Source organism: Somniosus microcephalus, chromosome 25 (assembly GCF_052327205.1).
Source record: "Somniosus microcephalus isolate GS21.2 chromosome 25, FLI_Smic_1.0, whole genome shotgun sequence".
Lineage (NCBI taxonomy): Eukaryota > Metazoa > Chordata > Chondrichthyes > Squaliformes > Somniosidae > Somniosus > Somniosus microcephalus.
In genome coordinates this window covers 45,560,294-45,581,614 of record NC_141011.1, presented here as the reverse complement: position 1 = coordinate 45,581,614, position 21,321 = coordinate 45,560,294, and the positions used below count along the sequence as shown (strand labels likewise).

At 44.0% G+C, this 21,321-nt stretch overlaps 1 protein-coding gene across 4 annotated transcripts in view; it reads left to right on the top strand.

Moving 5' to 3' along the window:
- The window catches only part of ptpn11b (protein tyrosine phosphatase non-receptor type 11b), a 170,767-nt gene that overhangs the window by 128,571 nt on the left and 20,875 nt on the right, over positions 1-21,321 (top strand). For all 4 annotated transcript variants that reach the window (XR_015073562.1, XM_085967309.1, XM_085967310.1 and 1 more), the window contains 6 exons: positions 8,564-8,756; positions 13,232-13,348; positions 15,984-16,097; positions 16,942-17,038; positions 17,558-17,637; positions 20,076-20,219. Coding sequence is in view for 3 of the 4 variants with exons in the window: in XM_085967309.1 (XP_085823435.1) it covers positions 8,564-8,756; positions 13,232-13,348; positions 15,984-16,097; positions 16,942-17,038; positions 17,558-17,637; positions 20,076-20,219 (745 nt within the window). In the remaining variant the exon portion in view is untranslated. The remainder of the gene's footprint in view (positions 1-8,563; positions 8,757-13,231; positions 13,349-15,983; positions 16,098-16,941; positions 17,039-17,557; positions 17,638-20,075; positions 20,220-21,321) is intronic.

Genomic DNA, 21,321 nt, shown 5'->3' with positions numbered 1-21,321 from the left:
AAAAACTAGATTTAAAAACCCTGATTCATATTAGTAGAGTGCACTTCACCAAAGAGGCACTGGAGGAGCTGTGCCACCTACTGCATGAAAAAATGCAGCCATAGTCATCTCTCCACATTGCTCTGTATATAACTATGAATGCAATGACTATGCTTAACTATATGGCACTGGGTCATTTCAGGTAGCCGCAAAGGATCGTTGTAATATCAGGATGCAGTAAGGGCATATTTTTTATCAAGTGACTGATGCACCTTACAGGCGCGATAGGGACTTCTTTCACTTTGGCATTAAAGCAAGGCAGCAGCGAGATTTGAAAGCTCCTATAGTCAATCCCCTTAACTTCCCCAACAGAAAAGACTTCTATACCCTTGACTTGAAGACTTCATTTTGCCTTGACTCAATCTTTCTGTAGTTGATTGTTGCAAAGCGTCAGCGAAGAAAGCGAATATATTGGCATTTATAGTCATGTATCATTTTGTAAATAATTATTATAGAGTAAAATTTACAATGTAGTTCGCTGACACAGCCGGCAAGCATAACATGGGTGGAGGCAGGAAATTTGCTGATAACCTTAAGCCTACCATGTGCTCGATGTCAACATGCCACAATTTTCCGTTGGCATATATTAATGCCGCAAAAGAGCCCTCACTCGTATTGAGTGCGAGTTTCACCACCAACTCAAACTACTGCAGCTGCATAGAGGTCGTCTTAATATGATTTCCTGGTTTTTTTTAGCCAAGGACTGTGCCGTCAGCTATGTAGTGAGCTAAAGGGAAGCACTATCAGCAAGGCAGATCTTAAAGGGGAACTGTAATTGCCTTCTGTTTTTTTTCTTCCATCCCTTTCCTTATGCTTTTGCTTACTATTAAGGTTTTTCATGTAGGAGTTTTGGTGGATGAAAATATGTGTATATAAGCACTTTTTTATTTCCACCTATCATTAAGTATTTGTTTTCTGTCTTGAATAAAGTCTTCTCATTATTGTCCACCAAGTCAGCAGACAGTGGGAGAGGGTAATTTTAACCTAACCCACCCATTGGGAAAATAACGGGATCAAATCAGCTGCCCATTTTACAGCCTGCCCGTTTTTACTTTCCATTGACTTCAAAGGGTGATAGCTAACCTGTAACACAGGAATGGCACTGCTAATGGCAGTCAATGTCAACACTGCCCTCAACATTTATGTTTCCAGCTCATTCCAGTTTCACACAGCACTGTCAGATAATGTATTGGCCACACACGTATTCAACAGTGAAACATTGGTCAGCATATCCAGCACTTTCAGGTGTGGTGGTGCAACGTTTGCCAATTCCATCTCACTGCTATTTTTGGAAAAAAAACTGGCCAGTAGTTTCCTGCATCTCCTCTGCTACTGTACTTCTTCCTCCTCACCTGTGCACTCAGCCTCAATCTGCTAACTCCTTGGGCCACTATCTGCAACTTCTGGGTTGGTGCTTGCAAACATTAATGAGAAAGCCATTGGATGCTGTATGGTACTGCCTTGCCCTGTGCCACTGGTAGTACTGACCAGAGCTTTTCCAGGCCTACAATGACATTAACCTACATCGCCACTTTTTCTAAGTCCATAAAAAGCCAAAGTACTGGGGTTCTGTATTAGAGGGATAGAATTGAAAAGCAGAGAAGTTATGTTAAATTTGTATCGAACCTTGGTTGGACCACACTTGGAGTACTGTGAACAATTCTGGTCTCCATATTATAAAAAGGGTATAGGAGCACTGGAGAAGGTGCAAAAAAGATTTACATGGGTAATACCAGAACTATCAGGAATGATTGAACAGGCTGGAGCTCTTTTCTCTCAAAGACTGAGGGGTGACCTGATGGAGGTCTTTAAGATTATCTTCTTCTTTCGTATGGTAGTAGCAAATCAAATGTCAATATCCAGGTCAGATATCCAGGCCAAAGCTTCTTGTGTAACAGCGTGGATATCTTGTGGGCTGCCTGCGAATTTCCTCTGAGGGCAGTGCTCAATGATGTGTTCCAGGGTCTGATTAGGGGCTCCACAGTCACATGATGGGGATGCTTTAATCTTCCATCTATGGAGAAGGTGGCAGCACCTGCCATGACCAGTTCTGAGGCGGTTGATGGTTGTCCACTGTTTGTGAATAAGGTTTGAGCCTTCAGGTTGTACTCTGTTCCGTATGTCACAGTTCTTCCAAGCATTTCGCCATCGGTCATCAAGGCTGAGGGGAGATGGCTGAAGGGCTTCGGCAATGGTCCAAAATGGCCGCCTAGATTTGAGCAAGTTTGGTGGTAGGTTGTTCAAGTCGGCCTGGATCGGCATGTCTTTGCTGGTGTAGAGGTTGTATTCTCTGGAGACTGCATATTTGCAGTGTAGGTGTGGTGCGATGTTTGCAAGCACGGGCAGCCAAGGTGTTGGAGTTGATAAAAGCGTACCGGTGGTAATTCTTAATAGTAGAATTCAGCTGGACATCAACGGATTTGACATGCGGACTTGGTAGCCATGCCGGAAAGCAGTACTCCGCTGCAGAGTATACCAGGGCAAGTGCTGCCGTACAGAGGGTGTGAGTGTCTGCTCCCCATGTGGATCCAGCGGGTTTCTGGATCAAGTTGACCCTACTCTTTAGTTTCTTCCCAAGGTTCTGGAGATGCTGTTTATACGACAAGGTGCGATCGAGCATGACTTCTAAATAGGAGGGTTTTTTGGTATGGTTTACCTCTGCGCTGCAAAAAAAGACTTTCAAAGCTTGGTTTGCTTGATGGGTGTTGAGGTGGAATGTCGAGGTGACGGACTTTTGCGGGTTTGACGGAAGTAGGCCTCCATCCTCTGTAAATCACTAGTCAGGGTCTCCTCGGTGATGGACAGATTCATGTTTTGCGTGGCCAAGGCAATGTCATCAGCGTATACGAACTTGCGGGACTCTGTTTCGGGCAGGTGTAAACGTTGATTAACATGGGTGCCAGGACTGAACCCTATGGGAGTCCGTTGTTCAATGTCCTATATCTGCTTTTCTGTGTGCCAGTGTGTACACAGAAGTGTCTGTTACTAAGCATGGAGTTGAGAAGATGGATCGTTGACCTGTAGGGTAAAATGGTGGAGAGCTTGAAAAGCAGGCCATGCTTCCATACTATGTCGTACATTGCTGAAAGGTCCACGAGTGCAACGGCGGTCTTGAGCTGGCGCTGGAAGCTTGTTTCGATGTGCGTTGTTAAAGCTACCACTTGGTCGCAGCAGTTACGGCCGCTCCAGAAGCCCGCTTGCTCCTTAAGGATGGTTGGCTCGATGATGGGGGCTAGTCTGTGGAGCAGTAGCCTCTCCAGCACTTTAGAACAAGTACAAAGTAAGGAGACCGGGCGGTAGCTGGAGGCTTCACAAGCACTCTTCCCCTGCTTCAGGAGGGCAATTATTTTAGTCTCCCTCCAAATATATGGAATTTTACCAGTTACCAGTTGCCAGTACCTCGAAGAAGGAGGTCAACCATCTCTTCGCTTTGGGTCCCAGTGCTTTTAAGAATTCTGGGTAAACACCATCTGGACCAGCAGCTTTTCCAGATTTGATTGTCGACAGGGCTGCGTTTAGTTCATCCAAGGTGAATGGATCAGACATAGTTGACGATCTTGGTGCCGCCATCAAGTTTGTCGAGAGCTGCCGCTTCACCTGGCATCCATTTTTTGTCCACCGGAGCCTTTGATGTTTGTATCAAGTGGGATGCAGTGGTGTCCGCTCTGATCGGCCGTCCTGTGTTTATAGGCGGGGTTTACCCTGCCAAGTTGACTGAGCAAGGCCCATGTTTTCCTGCTGGAGTGAGTGAAGTTAGTCTACTCCACAAGGCTCCTCCACCTTTCATGTCTTGCCGAGTTCAAGGATTCCAGCATAGCTGTGGCTGGGTTCTTGTTCGGATATGTTGATGGGGTTGGATGAAAAAGGGTGAGGGGAGGCTCGTCTGGAGCATAAACATCAGCATGGACTTGTTGGGCCGAATGGCCTGTTTCTGTGCTGTAAGTACTGTGTAATACTATGCAAAACGGACATATATTAGATTGCTGACTCCCTGAAATTCTTTCACACAGATCTTTCATTACAGGATACTGTGCATAATGTTTGGGTGGCTATGTATACCTTTGACGAGAGTGAGAAGGGAGATAAGACATAAGAGCAGGAAAGTAGTAGTTTCACTATTCACTTTGTCCTTGGTGCTTTGATATGCCAGGTTGGCCTGTTCCATATATTCAAGGGTAATTTGTGAGTCTTTCTTTAGTTGGGAGTTGTTCCCTTGAATTTTCCTCGTCACACAAGCAGAAGAGTAGTGTTGAGATGCTGTAAGTTGAAGGAGGGTCCTTTTCATACTCAGCGAGGGCCTCAAAATTTTACAACTGCACAAAAGTTCATATATTCAGTGATCATGAGGTACTTGGCACTGCTGACTTGCAGTATGCATTGGGGGTGAGGGGGGCGCGGAGGTGGTAAAATAGGGGAATTATACTCGCCTCCCCGTTTGCGCGCACTCCTGCCTACTGCCTATTTCTCCCGGGTTTCGTGAGGTGTTGGAGGCAATAATTATGCAAAAGCCGGGGTCCTATGATTGGGGCCAGAAGAGACCCAGGAAGAACGCAAGAAATAGGAGCAGGAGTTGGCCATTCGGCCCGTCAAGCCTGCCCCGCCATTCAATGAGATCATGGCTGATCTTCTGCCTCAACTCCATTCACCGGCCCTATCGCCATATCCCTCGATGCCCTTACTAGTCAGAAATCTATTGACTTCTGTTTTGAATATACCCAATGACTGAGCCTCCACAGCCCTCTGGGGTAGAGAATTCCAAAGATTCACCACCCTCTGTGTGAAGACATTTCTTCTCCTCTCAGTCCTGAATGGCCTACCCATTATCTTGAGGCTGTGGCCCCTGGTTCTAGACTCCCCAGCCAAGGGAAACATTCTCCCAGCATCCACCCTATCAAGCCCTGTAATCATTTTGTATGCTTCAGAGAGATCCCCTCTGTCTTCTGAATTCAAGAGAATACAGGCCTAGTTTACTCAATCTCTTCTCCTATGACAGTCCCGCTATCCCAGGAATCAATTTTGTGAACCTTCGTTGCACTCCCTCTATGGCAAGTATATCCTTCCTTAGGTAAGGAGACCAAAATTGTACACAGTACTCCAGGTGTGGTCTCACCAAGATAATTAAAAAAAAAAAATCATTTCCTTGTGGGCCAGAATAGGTCGAAGCACTCTGGCACTACAAGGAACCCTTGAGCTTCCTGTGCCTACCCATTTACCTTAGTGCCATGGACCATTCCCACAGGTCCCCAGGGGCAGCCTCCTGCCACCCAAAATCCTGCTCCTGCCCGCTGGCCAGGTAGTGATTCCTGCTGAGTTTGGGCGGGAGACATACCTCCAACTTTGAAATGAGGCCCGGGATTTAAAATGGCTCAGGCTTCACACCTGTGCAGCCGTGCAAGCGTGATGCTCGCCCAGCACTCCCCATGATGCACTTGTGCCCGAGTTTAAAATCAGGGCACTGTAGTGTCAACTGAGCATACCAGTTGTTCTAATGCTGAATTTAGGAACATTTCTCCATGCTCACGTGATTCAATGTTTTCACTGAATACTACCAAAGCTTCTTCAATGAGGGAACATTAATTTAAAAGCAAAGGACTCCAGATAAATTACTTGGAGCGTTTTTAGATCACGGATACTTTGCCACAGGGAGTAGTTGAGGTAGACACCATTATACCTTTTAAGGGAAGAGTAGATAAACATTGATGCAGGGGTACATACACGGCTTTGGAGAGAGCACAGAACAGTAGGATTAGTTTTGGATAGCGCTAGCAAAGAGATGGTACAGACACAATGGGCTGGATTTTCATTGGGCCGTGGAGTCTGGATTGGAGACATGTGGGGGTTTAAAATCCCGAAATTGGGGGTCCCAACCCCATCCCGCCTCCATGCCAGTTTCAAAGGAGGCGGGTACCCGCCCCGCATTGGGATCCGCTTCCCCGAGGCGGGAAGGGGATTAGTGCCAATTATAACTGCCTGTTAACAGGTAGTTAACAGGCAGTTTTTAGTCTAATCCCTATTTTCATTGCTGAAATGTGGGATTCCCAACGGCTCCAAACCACGCCAAGTTAGCGAGGCGGGCCGTCGGGATGAAGGGCTTGGAGGGGTCGAGATGTCCGGTGTTCAGGTGAGTGATGGTAAGTGCAGAGGTAAGTGTGTTTGGTCTGTGTAAAGTGTTTAAAGAAGTTCTACTAACCTTTACAGCCTTCCTTCCTTCAGGCTTCGGGAGTCCCTCATCTCACCGGCACAGAAAGCAGAATGGCCGCCAGCTGTCAAAATCTGCAGCCTCTGCTTTCTGTTCTGGTGAGATATCTAAATCATCCTGAGAGGAAGGAATTAACCTGGAGTACAGATTGTCAGTGTTTGACAGCTTCAAACAGCTGTGAAACGCTGATATTTCATCTGTCAAAAGGTCTTGACAGATGAAATTTCAATCTGTGATGTCACCTGTTGCCGGGTGGCCCTTAATTGGCCTGCTGAGTCCGCTGGGCGGGCTCAACAAGGTCAATCAAGTCAAAATCGCGTGGGTTAGCTAGAACTCGATGGAGGCAGGACTACAACCCCGAAAGTTGTAGTCCCGCCTCCTACATGAAAATCCAGCCCATAAATGGGTTGAATGGTCGCCTGTGTTGTAAGCTTCTATTATTCTGTTTAGTTCTGTTAGTCTAAGGACTTCTTTAAAGGTGCTTTTACATTGGCACTGATTTTCAGGGACCTATGATTTTGCCACCAGGATAAGGGGGACAGATATAGCATTGTAAACACAGGGAGCAGGTGCATGTTTTTAAGGATGTTTAGAACAGATTCAGTTCCTAGAACATTAAGGGACAGCTGGTTCTAAAAACTCAGTTTCATAGTCATTATATTGGTCGCCACTAGATCTGCAGTGGCTGCTTTTTATCATTTTTGAAGATTTTCAGACACAAGGGGGGGAATTTTCCGGGGGTTAGCGGACGGGTCGGGTGGGAAATTGGAATTTTTTGACAGTGGGTCGGGACTCCGCTGTCAGCCCGCCGCAACGCGCCTTTCCCAATGGCGCGTGTGATCCCTGACCCGACCCGCAGAGGCAGGTGACTCAATTACACAATTATTGGGTTGTTGACAGACCATTGATAATGCTTTTAACCGTACCTTTTCACTTTAACTGGCCACCCACGGGACCCACGCTGCTCGGGACCACGTCTGTGAACCTGAGGCGGGAGTTGAATAGCCATTGCTTCAGCTGATTATTTGACAGCTTCAAATGTACAGTAAAAGCTCCCACCTGACAGATCATCTCTTTTCTCAGCCACAAGCTGTTTCTCAGTCTATCTCCAGTACAGATTCTGGAGGCTTTCCACTTTCCACTCTCCATCCACTCTTACCTCATTGGAAGAACTCTCTCACGATTGACAGAATGCTTTTGTCATCTCTACGTCACCTGTCATCTATTCCATCAACATGGGTGCCCTTTATACTGTCTCACCTTGGTCCTCAGAATCCGACCATGATCAGTCCCCACACCAGCAGCACCAACAACAACACCAACCTTCTCCACAATCACCTGATGCTACACAGGGCATCAGCACCCGAGCACATTGCTGCCTGGGAGGCCAGGGATGGCCTCACCATGGCCAGATTTAATTCACTTAACGCTGTACACCCTGGCTGCCACGTGATGCGCCAGGTTGGCACCAGCACACACCAATACCATAAAGCATCCCTACAATGTCCAAGCCATTCCTTTCACACTCACCGCCATTGCAGGGGGGGGGGGGGGGCGACCGTTATGTCTCACCATTCACTGCAATTCACTAAGCCACTTCCAAAGGTGCACACAAATCTGTCCAAGAACGCAAAGTGTTGAAAATAAAGGTTTCAATGTTTGACAGCACATTAACAGAAACTTTACATGAACATTGGATAAAACACCCAAGTGGCTACCCCTGTATGATTGCACTAGGGTGAGCATGAGGGATGGCTAGTGAGATGGGGATGTGATAATGTAGATAGAGAGGGATGGGTGAAGGCGCAAGGTAAGTTGGTGTGAGTAAGGATGTGCAGGAGTAGGATAGGGAAGGCAGAGTGATGGGGATGTGATGAGAGGCACAGCAGAATGAGATTGAGTGTGGCTTTGTACTAACGCTTGGTGATCTACTGAGATCATTGAAAGGTTTGCACCACTGCAGCCTGGTCCTCCTGACCACATCCCTGTTTGTGCCCTCCTCTGCAATGTGCAACCAGGCTGTTTTGTGTCTTCCACCCATCGGAAGGGAAGGGATGTGGGCGTCGCTGGTAAGGCCAACATTTATTGCCCATTCCTAATTGCCCTTGAGAAGTTGGTGGTGAGCCGCCGCCTTGAACCGCTGCAGTCCATGTGGTGAAGGTGCTCTTTTTACACTTTAATTACTTCTCCAGGACAACAATGTCCCTCTGAAGAAGAAAATTGTACATTAATAGTATGTACTGGGTGTGTTCTCGGGTATTAACTTATAGTGGATGGGAAAGATGCAGGAAGCCTGTTGTAATTGTTAGTATCATCTGTTTTCAGGTGGTATCATGGACATCTACCAGGTAAAGATGCTGAAAACCTTCTGACCGATAAAGGAAAACCTGGAAGTTTCCTGGTGCGTGAAAGTCTCAGTAAACCAGGGGATTTTGTTCTATCAGTGTTAACTAATGAAGAAAAGGTTGAAAATGGAGATCGCAAACCAAGAGTAACACATGTGATGATTCGGTATCAGGTGGGCTAATCAGATTGGTCACATTTTTAATATTATGGATTTTAAAAAAAAAATTTTAGCTAGTAAAGAAGTGCTTGGAAATTTAGTAAATTTTGTTTTTTCAAGTTAAAAATTACATGCCAGTTGGAGTCTACTACTTACTAGTGTAAAAGTCAAGTTTTGGAGCTTGATGATAATACTATGATGATAACAAAGCAAATACTTGATGAAGACTGAAAGGGCAACATAAATGAAGATTTCTCATGGCTTCTCTGATTCCTTCATTTGTTAGTGCACTTGCCAGTGTGGAAGGGACTGGGAAAGTCCCAGATTTAATCCCTGGTTTGTGCTGAGTTATTTGATTGGAGTAGGGAGTGGAAAAAATGAGACGGGGCTCTAGCTTGCCGACCATTATACAGTGGCCTCCAATGCAAAGTGCTTGTGCATTCAATTTAATGAAAAGATTGGGCACAGTTTTAATGCTCCTATGATCAAATAGCCTGCTGAGACTTTCTAAGTTCACAAGAAGAACGGTCACATGGTTAAAATACCACAAAGTGACTGGCACCTGTCTATCGCTACCCAACAACAGCTAGCCTCTCCGGAGAGAAGGGGCGAAAATTAAACAAAAATAAATGATCACGCTCTCAAAATGCAGAAATGCTCCAAAGGTATTCCCTTGGTTATGTCACCTCAGTTCATCGATTCCAGCATTTAGCGGCAAAAATGGAGTATATACAAGGGTCCATGGAGGAACCTTTTAGAAAGAAAATTACAATTAAAAATATCAAAAAAGTGCCTGGCTTAACCTAGCAGTAAATATTCCCGTTAATTATTCTTTTCCAAATGTTTTCCATTGTAACAATTTAGATTTAGTTCAGAAGGCTGCAGAAGCGTTATTAGTGAAAGAGGGAGAAGAGTAGAGTGAGAGGGAATGACCATTTTCTTGGGGATTATGAATTACTTTAAAGCCACCGCTCGATTCAGGAAACTATTAGTCATTCTAGTTATAATGACAAAGGTCTGCAGAATAATCGTTGGGCTGTAATACAATAAAGGGTTTCTGGCTGAAGGTCATAGTGACAAAGTCTGAAACTCCGAGAGTATGTTTCCAAGCAGGTCATGTAAGTTATCAGCACCCTGAAATTGTTTTATTATCCATCATTCAACTTCCCGCAACTATTACAGTTCACAGAAATTCTAGAATCTAAGGTATTCCCCCGTTTCAACCAGTAAAATAAATTTGAATTTTCACTGATGGTCCAATCACTTGGTTCAGAAATGAAAACCAACTGTTTGACATTATCCATGTCCCCTTCCAATAAAAAACTGAAAGCAGTAAACCAAAAAAATAAGAAATCACAATCATTCTCTTTACTGTATATAACATACTATAAAATGTATTCCAAGGTATTGATGCACTTTAGGGTCCAAATGATGCTGACAGTCTTCACTAAGGATTATACAGGACACTCTCGTTTAAACGGCACCTAATTATCCAGAATTCTCTAATAACCGGCAAAATTCAGGAGTAAGTTTTGAGGCTTCCGTATACTGTATAATTGCGGCTGTGTAACCGGGGATCTCGTACCTTTTGCCGTGTAACCGGGTCCCCTGTACCTGTGTGATCGGGGCTCCAGCACTTGTGGCCGTGTGATCGGGGCTCCAGCACTTCTGGCTGTGTGATCGGGGCTCCTGTACCTGTGGCTGTGTGATCGGGGCTCCAGCACCTGTGGCTGTGTGATCGGGGCTCCAGCACCTGTGGCCGTGTGATCGGGGCTCCAGCACTTGTGGCCGTGTGATCGGGGCTCCAGCACTTGTGGCCGTGTGATCGGGGCTCCAGCACTTCTGGCTGTGTGATCGGGGCTCCTGTACCTGTGGCTGTGTGATCGGGGCTCCGGCACCTGTGGCTGTGTGATCGGGGCTCCTGTACCTGTGGCTGTGTGATCGGGGCTCCTGTACCTGTGGCCGTGTGATCGGGGCTCCAGCACCTGTGGCCGTGTGATCGGGGCTCCAGCACTTGTGGCCGTGTGATCGGGGCTCCAGCACCTGTGGCCGTGTGATCGGGGCTCCAGCACCTGTGGCCGTGTGATCGGGGCTCCAGCACCTGTGGCCGTGTGATCGGGGCTCCAGCACCTGTGGCCGTGTGATCGGGGCTCCAGCACCTGTGGCCGTGTGATCGGGGCTCCAGCACCTGTGGCCGTGTGATCGGGGCTCCAGCACTTGTGGCCGTGTGATCGGGGCTCCAGCACCTGTGGCTGTGTGATCGGGGCTCCAGCACCTGTACCTGTGTGATCGGGGCTCCAGCACCTGTGGCTGTGGGATCGGGACTCCAGCACCTGTGGCCGTGTGATCGGGGCTCCTGTACCTGTGGCTGTGTGATCGGGGCTCCAGCACTTGTACCTGTGTGATCGGGGCTCCAGCACTTGTGGCTGTGTGATCGGGGCTCCAGCATTTGTGGCTGTGTGATCGGGGCTCCTGTACCTGTGGCTGTGTGATCGGGGCTCCAGCACCTGTGGCTGTGTGATCGGGGCTCCAGCACCTGTGGCTGTGTGATCGGGGCTCCAGCACCTGTGGCCGTGTGATCGGGGCTCCAGCACTTGTGGCCGTGTGATCGGGGCTCCAGCACCTGTGGCTGTGTGATCGGGGCTCCTGTACCTGTGGCTGTGTGATCGGGGCTCCAGCACTTCTGGCTGTGTGATCGGGGTGCCAGCACTTCTGGCTGTGCTACGGGGCTCTTGTACCTTGGGCCATTGTCACTCCATGTCCTTTCTTCCTTATCCGGAATTTTTAATCAACCGGCACCATCCCGGTCCCGTCGGTGCCAGATACCAAAGAGTTTCCTGTAGCATAATTTCAACCTCTTGGAGGGCATTCTAGACTGTGTATTATCCTATATATAATAAGTATTATGGCTCTGGGGTTAGTAGCAGGACATCTAATTTGCATGGGCAAGACAGGCACCTGCTCCACTGTGGACACATCTTCAGTACCAACCTGATCCACGTAGCTGGAAAATCTGGAGCCTGCCCACCATGGGAGAAAGTTGCCCAGACTCCCAACACCAGTATGTCCTCTTTGGCCCCTGTATAATCAAGAACATTTAAGAATTTATTTTCTCCATTCTTGGAGTGTCCAGTCTACCTGCTTGTCCTGAATACCCTCTCCCACAATGTGGCTCACCTACACCCATCTTACTTGGCATACCAGCTGCCAGTAGCAAGCTAGATCCCAAATAAAAGTAAGCAGGAACTCCCCCTCTTTCTGTTCCCCTGACAACATTTGCCTTGTTTGGGGCAGGCTGGGAAATCCCAGAAATGGCAGAAACCTGGCAAAATCATGTTCCTGCCATTTTTTGGTAGGCTCCACTGATCTCCCTCCAGATTATAGCCAGACTCTGGCAGAACCCCATAGGAAATTCGGGGCCTCTGTGTGTGTCTAACTTTCTACTCTGAGCTGTGGATTGCTACTTGGTCTATTACTGGTGTAAACTGGCATTCTAGCTATTTCTTCTGCCATTATATGTTAATTTAGTTTTAATTACTACATTTATTAATCCTCTTAGAAGTATGATATTGTGCTATAAAATGATGAGTTCTTGGTGCTTTACTTCATATGACAAGAGTATAATGTAGCTGATGGGCAGAGTCCTCGTGAATATCAAGTCACTTGGGAGAAAGCACAGAGACATTTTAAAATGACAAATACTGAACACTTAAATAGTTGGGTGATGCAGTGTGTTTGAACACTGTCCTTTCACTTCTGGAACCTGACTTCCACTCCAGCCAGATTTATGGGATGGAGATATCCTCAATTTTCCAACTGTAGGCTGACTAATATGAAATGAGTTTGACACTTTGCCAACCAAGGGGGATGATTTCCACTGGTCACTTTTTATAGCAAAGTTATAAATGCACTCTTTATCCTTGTTTAAAATGTCACGATAATTAGTGAAATCTTCCCCCAAGTTTCTAGTGAGCAAAAGTGCACAGCACAAATCTTCCCATAATTCAGAGAGGACATCATAATAGCTAGTGTGGAAAATGAAAAATTCACACTTCTGCGCTACGTTGGGGGAAGGGGTGGGGTGGAGCGGTTCTGACATTAGGATTAAGATCTGTTGTTAGGCCAAAATCGCGGAGTTTTACTTTTCATCTGACCTATCCTATGATCCAAGAGTACTTAATGCTGATAATGGCATTAACGTGTTGTTTGAACTCAGAACATCCCGCATCCTTAATCAGACAATGGACAAAGTGTAGTGTAGGACATTGTTTTGTCTGGATGATGACCAAAGAATTAATACTTCTGCAGCAAACCTAAACATCTTTCCATGCATTTAGAGACCAACCAACTCCACAATATTAAATTTACGATAAGCCCCTCTAAAATCTCAGACTAAGAGGATATTAGGCTCCAAATCTCTTTTTAGACTGATATTCTATATTACAAGCCATCTGTGCATTTTAATCAGTCTGTTTTTTGTTTTGATGCAGGGTGGAAAGTATGACGTTGGTGGAGGTGAAAGGTTTGACACACTTACCGACCTAGTGGAACACTACAAGAAAAACCCAATGGTCGAAGTTTCTGGAATTGTCGTCCACCTTAAACAGGTACAGTATTTGTCCTTCTAGAGGGTAGGTTTATGTACTTCTGGATTATTTTCCAGAGTGGTAAATAATTTTTGAAAAGGCACAAAAAAGTGAATCTGACACATGCACCGTTTATATTTTAACATTTTTCATTTGTAGCACTAGAACCCGGGGTGAGTCATTCATATTACTATATCAGTGCTTGTGTGTGCATCTTTTATCATAGAATGATGCAGCACAGAAGGAGGCTATTCAGCCCATTGTGCCTTTCCCCGCTCTTTCCCCATAGCCCTGCAAACTTTTCCCTTCAAGTAGTTACCCAATTCCCTTTTGAAAGTTACTATTGAATCTGTTTCCACCACCCTTTCAGACAATGCATTCCAGATCATAACAATTAACTAAGTAAAACATTTTTTTCCTTATGTTGCCTCTAGTTCTTTTGTCAGTCACCTTAAATCTGCGGCCTCTGGTTACCGACCCTTGTGCCACTGGGAACAGTTTTTCCTTATTTACTCTGTCAAAACTGTTCATGATTTTGAACACCTCTACCAAATCTCCTCTTAACCTTCTCTGCTCTAAGGAGAACAACCCCAGCTTCTCCAGTCTATCCACATAATTAAAGTCCCTCATCCCTGGTACCATTTTAGTAAACCTCTTCTGCACCCTCTCCAAGGCCTTGACATCCTTCCTAAAGTGTGATGCCCAGAATTGAACACACTACTCCAGCTGAGGCTTAACCAGTGTTTTATAAAGGTTTAGCATAACTTCCTTGCTTTTGTACCCTATTCCTCTAGTAATAAAGTCAAGGATCCCTTATGTTTTTTTAACAGCCTTCTCAACTTGTCCTGCCACCTTCAAAGATTTGTCTCTCTGTTCCTGAACCCCCTTAAAAATTGTACCATTTAGTTTAAATTGCCTCTCCTCATTCTTCCTACCAAAATCTATCATTTCACATTTCATCTGCCATGTGTCTGCCCATTTCACCAGTCTGTCTATGTCCTCCTGAAGCCTGTTGCTATAAAGCTTGACTTGTGTTATCGGTAACTTAATCCTTTAAGATTTCCCACAAACTTGATAAGTGCCCTTTTCTCATCAGATTCTTTATACCAGTTAAAAATGAGTTTCCTGGAACTGTCATTCATTGCAAATGTGACTGTGTTCCTAGCAGCGTGTGTTGAATGAACATTTCTAGATGCTTGTAACAGCCAAAAAAGTGAAATCTGTATACGCTTTCAAAAAAGTACCCGCTAAGTATCTGGGGATAATAACCAAAGCATTCCTTGTGTTTCAGGGAAGGCTAGCAAATGTGACTTTGGTAGCAACACGTAATTTACAACAATCAGTTATTGTTTTGATTGGAGCGTTTTCAAAATGACTGTCTTTTTAAAAAAAATAAACGTGAATGGAAGTGCCACGCATGATTTTTGCATTTTGAGTCATTGGGCTTGGAAGGGAAAGCATAAGATCAGAAGGATTTTTAGGAAAAAGGAAAGGTCTACAGAATCAACAAGCCCATCCTGTTTTGATGCATTGCAACTCCTTTCTAGCCACTTCTCATCATGTGCCTCAGTTCCTTTCGTGCATAAATGCATCTAAATAACTCCGTGCACAGCACCAGTTACAGCAACTATGTAACCTATTTTAATCTGCTAATAGAACCCACCATTTTATAGTGCTTACCCTTTTTTTTTAAACTGCAGCCAGGTACAGGGCTGACAGTTACACAGATTTGTCCACAGTGATCCCTAGATCTTTTGATCAGCGCATTGTATGACTATTGAAATTCATATATGCTCCTTTTGGTCCCTTGTTTATATGCTAATTATTTAAACCTATCCATATTGAATTGCATCTGCTACCTATTCACCCAAAACATCTAATTCCTTTAGAAACTGATTTCATAGTTTCTCATTATTTTCTCTGTCCCCTAATTAAGCACCAGCAGTAAACTTGGAGAGCTTGCTAATGATGCCCTTGTCCAAATCATCATTATATATATAAAATAACAAGGGTACCAAGACAAGACAATTTCTTTCTTTTGTGTACAATGGCTAGGGTAATGTTTGATCAGTATAACAAAGATTTTACTGCCTACAATTCAATTTTAGAAGGACACCTTTTTTAAATTAGTAATATAGGATTTTTTTTAAATCAGCTGTACTGCTTCTAAGAGTGTGCCAGGAGCGCACATAAAACTGTGCACTTCCAACCCATGAAATTTCCATCCATTTTTATTAATGAAGAGAAAATCATGGGCTGGGGATTTTCAGTATTACAGTATTTTCTCCTAGCATGCACCAAGGAACAGCACAGTGAAACTTTTACCTCTTAATATCCACAGTTTAAAAGGAAATCTTTGTAAATTCCCACTTATAGCTCTCATTAAAAGTCACCCAAGTCAGCATACGTTCCTGCACAAATCCGGAATGCCAGGCGCAAAGTTCGGAAGTTAACGTTGATTTTATTCTGAAAAGATGCGTGCCATGAGTTGAATTTCTCCCCCGAGGTAAAATGAGGAAGCCCTGCTGTTTTAATGAGCTATTCAGTGGACTTGATGGTACATTTTAATTTCGCTGTTTGTGTTTATTGATGACTATTCAATTGAATTAACTGAAAAAAGTTGTCATTTTAATGAAGCAACTTGTTTTTTTCACAGCCACTTAATGCCACAAGAATAAATGCTGCAAACATAGAGAATCGAGTGAAGGAACTCAATAAAACAGCAGATAACACAGAAAAGGCCAAGCAAGGCTTTTGGGAAGAGTTTGAGGTAAGCAGGACTATATATGTATATTTTTTTAATACACAGAATAGAATCTCGCAAGTTGACCTTCCCATGTAACCTGTAACCTGACCACCCCATTACGAGAAACTTTTTTAAATTTTTTTAGCTAACTACATTTTGACTCACTTATGCAACTTTAGTCCCATGTCTCATTTTAACCCCTCTAAAGATATTTTGATGCTTCTTTAGTTCGGGTTGTAAGAGGTTGATGTCCTCGCACCAATGGCTGGTCTTTACATTGCTAAAACCAGCTCCCTTAACCCGACAGCAAGGTTGTAGCTCCTCAACAAGATGGATCTAAAATTTTAGCAATGTATGCACATTGATATGTAAAGGCATCACTCTACCTTGACCTAAACTACAGAAGTGACGAGTATAAAAGTGCCTTAAATCAGTCATTTTGCAAAACTTGCCTTGACCTCTTGATTAGATTTCACACAAAAAATTGAATTGCAGTAACTTTTTCAGGCTGTGATACCTCTTTGGATACTGCTGTAGTAACTGGATTCCTCGTTTTGCAAAACATTTATAAGAATTCTTGCCCACAGCAGTGATTCAACCCCCTCCAGCAGGAGGAGTGAAGGGGGAACAGCACTCATTTTGCCACCCCACAAAATTAAAAAGTGTACACCAGTCCACATGATTATTTGAATGTAATTAAATGCTTATCTCTACATCACAGAACAAAAAGTAGCTGAGGTTCTGTGCAATGTAATAAATATTCTCATAATCAATTCATCCAATCAAAGTAGAGTCCAACTCTCAGGATTTAATTGCTAAAAGTTATTTCAAGCATGTGATATGCACCTTTTGCACTTTCCTTTAACAGCTTCTCCAGCAACAAGAATATAAACTACTGTATAGCAGAAAGGAGGGACAGAGAATAGAGAACAAAAGCAAGAACAGATACAAAAATATTTTGCCATGTAAGTGGACTTTACTTCTGGGTTTGTGTCAACATTGTCATACTCTCAGTGATCCAAAGGAATGCAAGCCTTCAGTTAAAGTTCAATTCAGTGAGAAGCTGGGCATGTTCATCAAAGCTGCGACAGAAACCATGCCGTTCTAAATTGATGCTGTGCTTCTATTCATGGATGGCTGGTGCTGGTTTGATTTTTTTTTTTGTTGCAATTTTGTACAGGTGACAATTAAAATATAGAGACTGAGTTAATGCTTCCAAATTGTATTACTGCCTGACAATACTGCAGTGAAATGTTGCAGGGTGCACAGTCACAATGAACTGTTTCCTGTGAGCTGGCATGGGTTGAGTTGCGTCTATCTCAGCACAGTTTTTCCATGTCTAACAAACTTGTACTAATCATAGTACATGTAATTCTCTGAATGTAATTTTGCCATCACCGAAACATAACCGTATAAAAAGATATTGCAGGTTAAGGTTTAAGGACTTTATACTAATGATGCTAATTGTTACCTCCTTGTTGTAGTTGATAATACCAGAGTTATACTGAAGGATGTGGATGAAACAATATTGGGATCGGATTATATCAATGCTAATAATATCACAGTAAGTGTCTATTCTTCTTCAAGATGGTTTGTAATGACTTTATTCTCAACTCTAGTTTTAACCTGATTGGCTGGTTGTATCCAGCCTTATGTATTTTATACATCACCAAAAGCAGTATGGGAATCTAGAAAATCGGTTCCATTGGTCATTTCCAAGGTCGTCATTCCTCTGGGTTTGTGATGCTAAAGTTCAAATATATTAATAATACATTAATTAAACGTCTCAATTTAAAACAAACAGAAAATAACAGACCAGAAAAATTGCATTCTACTGTGGCAACTAAATCTTTCACCTGCACTGGTGCTCTTGTTATTGTACTACTGCAGATGAGAATTCCAGTTCATTCATACCTTGGCTTCAGACACCAGACTGAAACCACTTTAAACAACTACAAATGTCACTGGTTCTTGCCAATGTTCCTTCAGGTGGAACCACTCCACAATATGCAAATACAGTACACATAATATTGCCCAAAGGTTGCCTCTCCTCTGTCAGTTACAGAGGATTGGATGGAGATGTCATGATCATGAGATTTAAACAAATCCATATTGTCCCCCTGGCAGATACTTGGGTCTTTCTAATTAGCCTGATCATGTACAATTGCTGGTAACTATAATCCACCCACTAGCCCATCTTTGGACATGTGCCAAAACAAGGCAAACCTGTGGTGCAGCTCTTTAGTGTGTTAATATGCTACTCAAGGCGAATTAATGCATGGACCTGTGCCATGGGGCCCTCTGCAAATATGGGGCCCCCGGTGAAACTCACAACTCAGTTACTTTCCCACAGGGACAGAAAGTTGGAGCATCATTCACATGGGGCTACTCTCCAGGAATGAAAGATTAATCTCCTGGGCACTGCTGCGAGCAACCTAGGAGAAAATAGGGAAGTATAGTTTACGGTATGCGCGTCCCACCCGTGGTTTGCACGCGCATGTGGACTTTCTTTGCCTGTTTGCAGCGGCCTCCCAGTTCTTGGAATTTCATGCACAAGGTGCGCCAAACCTTTCCCGACCCAGTTTCATGATAACTCGCAAAAGGCTGCGGTGCAGAGCAGTGAACACTGAGGTAATGACAAGCACGATAGTGAGTGTTCTGGGGTTAGCAGTGGGCTAGGCTTTGTTTTTATATAGGTCCCAATGATGTTACATAAAACTGCAGTTTCAGCATTTTAGCGTAGATATTAATCTTAAATATTCATGGGAATTACAGGATTTTCTCTCTCGCGCCCCCCCCCCCCCCCCCATAGATTCCAGTCTAACATTAAATAAATGCTCCACATTTATTTCCTGTCATTCCTGCCTCCAAAAAATGTTTCCCTGTTAAATTACGGAGTTGGAATAAGTACCTGATGGCAGGCAAATTCAATTATTTTGATGCAGTGCGGCATGTAACAGATATATCTTGGATTATTCTTACTGAGGAAATACTGCAATTGAAATGTTCACTGGCGTGGTGTTTTGTATCCTTAATAATAATTAGATGCTGATAGTAGATAACGTCTGTGATATAATAGAGCCTGGGTATTAAACTTACAGAATTTATAGTCTTTTTGTGTGAGACACAAAATGAAGCAGGATCGTTTAAGCATAGTATATTGCAATATGATTTGCTTTATTATTAATGCAATGTGTAAACATTCTGCAAGCCTACTTCATGCATTTTACTACACGTTTGAGTTTTAATGGATTGGGTGGGTCCGGTGGGCGGGCGGGTGTTGTATGGGGTTGCAAAGGCCCCGAATGTTCCAGCAGCCCAGGGCCCCAAGAATTCTTAATTTTTCTCTGATGCTGCTTCATAATTATCCGCATAGAAAGTTCCCGATCTCAACTGTGACATCAGAGAGAGACGCTTGATACAGATCAGCGAGGGGTGGGGGGAACCATATTTTGTAATTTCCAAGATAAGGGCATCTTAGTTTTCTCAAATGAACAAAACCCTTTTTTTTACATGAGAAGTATCAGACTCCAGGGTAAGCAAAATAATTATATATAGTTCAAAAAAATTCCCTGTAGAAGTTTTTGAAATTTTGAGCAGATGATAACATAAGAATTCTGAGCAGGAGTAGGCCATACGGCCCTTCGAGCCTACTCTGCCATTCAATAAGATCACCGCCGATCTTCGACCTCAACTCCACTTTCCTGCCCGATCCCCACATCCCTTGATTGATAATGGAACTTTGCTCACCTCCTTGTAAGTATGCAATCTGACATTGTCTCAAAATGGTCGTCAATGTAAAATTATTTTTGTTGGGATGGTAAAGAATAACATGAACCAACTAATATTTTTAAATCTTACAGGTTTAGTTTAAACAATCCCTCTTGTATGTAATAGTCTTGGTAGTAATCAATAAAACTTAACTCATTTATACTTTCTTGAATAAAATGAAACGGTATACATTGGAACAATGGTTTTCTTTATTCCCACATAAAACTGAAGAATGGAAAAATTGGAGATGATTCTAAAAACTACATTGCAACACAAGGCTGTCTTCAGAATACAATCAATGATTTTTGGAAAATGGTTTATCAGGAAAATGCCCACGTCATTGTCATGACAACCAAAGAGGTAGAAAGAGGAAGGGTGAGTAAATTCTTATTCATGGATATTATATTTGGTACAGCCAAAAAACATTAAATAATTTTTATAAAAAATGGATTGGCTAAAATTACTGTAAATTGGAATTTCATAAGATTTTTTTTAATTGAAAATTTTAGCAGAAGGGCCAAACGGCTATACTACAGGGTAAACCCAGGTTCAGAAATTAAGAGGTTAATGTGACCCCTGTGGAATGTACACATGTTTAGACCACGTGAGGATAGAATCAGGCTTGGCTGAGGCCCTCCAGTGTTAAGTAGCCTGCTGACTCTCACTGTCAAGCTCATACGCAAGTAATTCCCATTTGAACAGCTCTCCTAAAACTGTACCACAGCAAGGAATCAGTTTTCTCTCCTCCCTTCCTCTCGTCAGCAGAAAATAAAAGGCAAAAGAAATCCAAAGAGGATCTTAGGTTAATGTACGAGTATGTTAAACATAATAGCCACGAAAATCCACAGGCTGTTGGATGCATGCCTGCGATTGCCCTCCTGTGCTAACCCCAGTGAACTATGCGGGGTAAGTGGGTGGCCACCTCATTTGTACGAAGCCGGCACACCATTACAGGAGCATTTTAGATTTCAATCCCGCTCCATGCTTCCGGCTGCCATTGAAAAGCCACGAGCCGGCTGTGTGGGAGGTCCACAGAGCTGCGCAGACGCGGAGCTTAAAGGGAACGTTGATGGGGAGCTGCCCAGTTCTGCACCCCCTCCCCCCAAGCCGGAGACCCCATACACTTCAGCCCCCAGACCTCCTTTGCAATGGGACCAATACTAACATTTTTTTTAATGTTACCCATTTTCAAGGGTTTACGCCATTTTTCTGACCTGAACTTGCCTCCATGGGGTCCACTTCACTTTCTGGAGGCCGGCCGGTACAGCACACCTCGCTGGGGATGACAGCCTCCAGTCTTGCGCAAGGCCCCTCGTGGGTCAGGATATTGTGAACTCCCAGGATAGGGAGTTCCAGCCCCTGGTCCTGCCACTCTGACATGGTTGGCCTTGTAAAAGTGGGAAGAGGCTCCATCCCTTACAAGGCCGACCCTGATTTCCAAACTAAGGTCGGGACCTAGCATGTCCTGAAGTGCCGA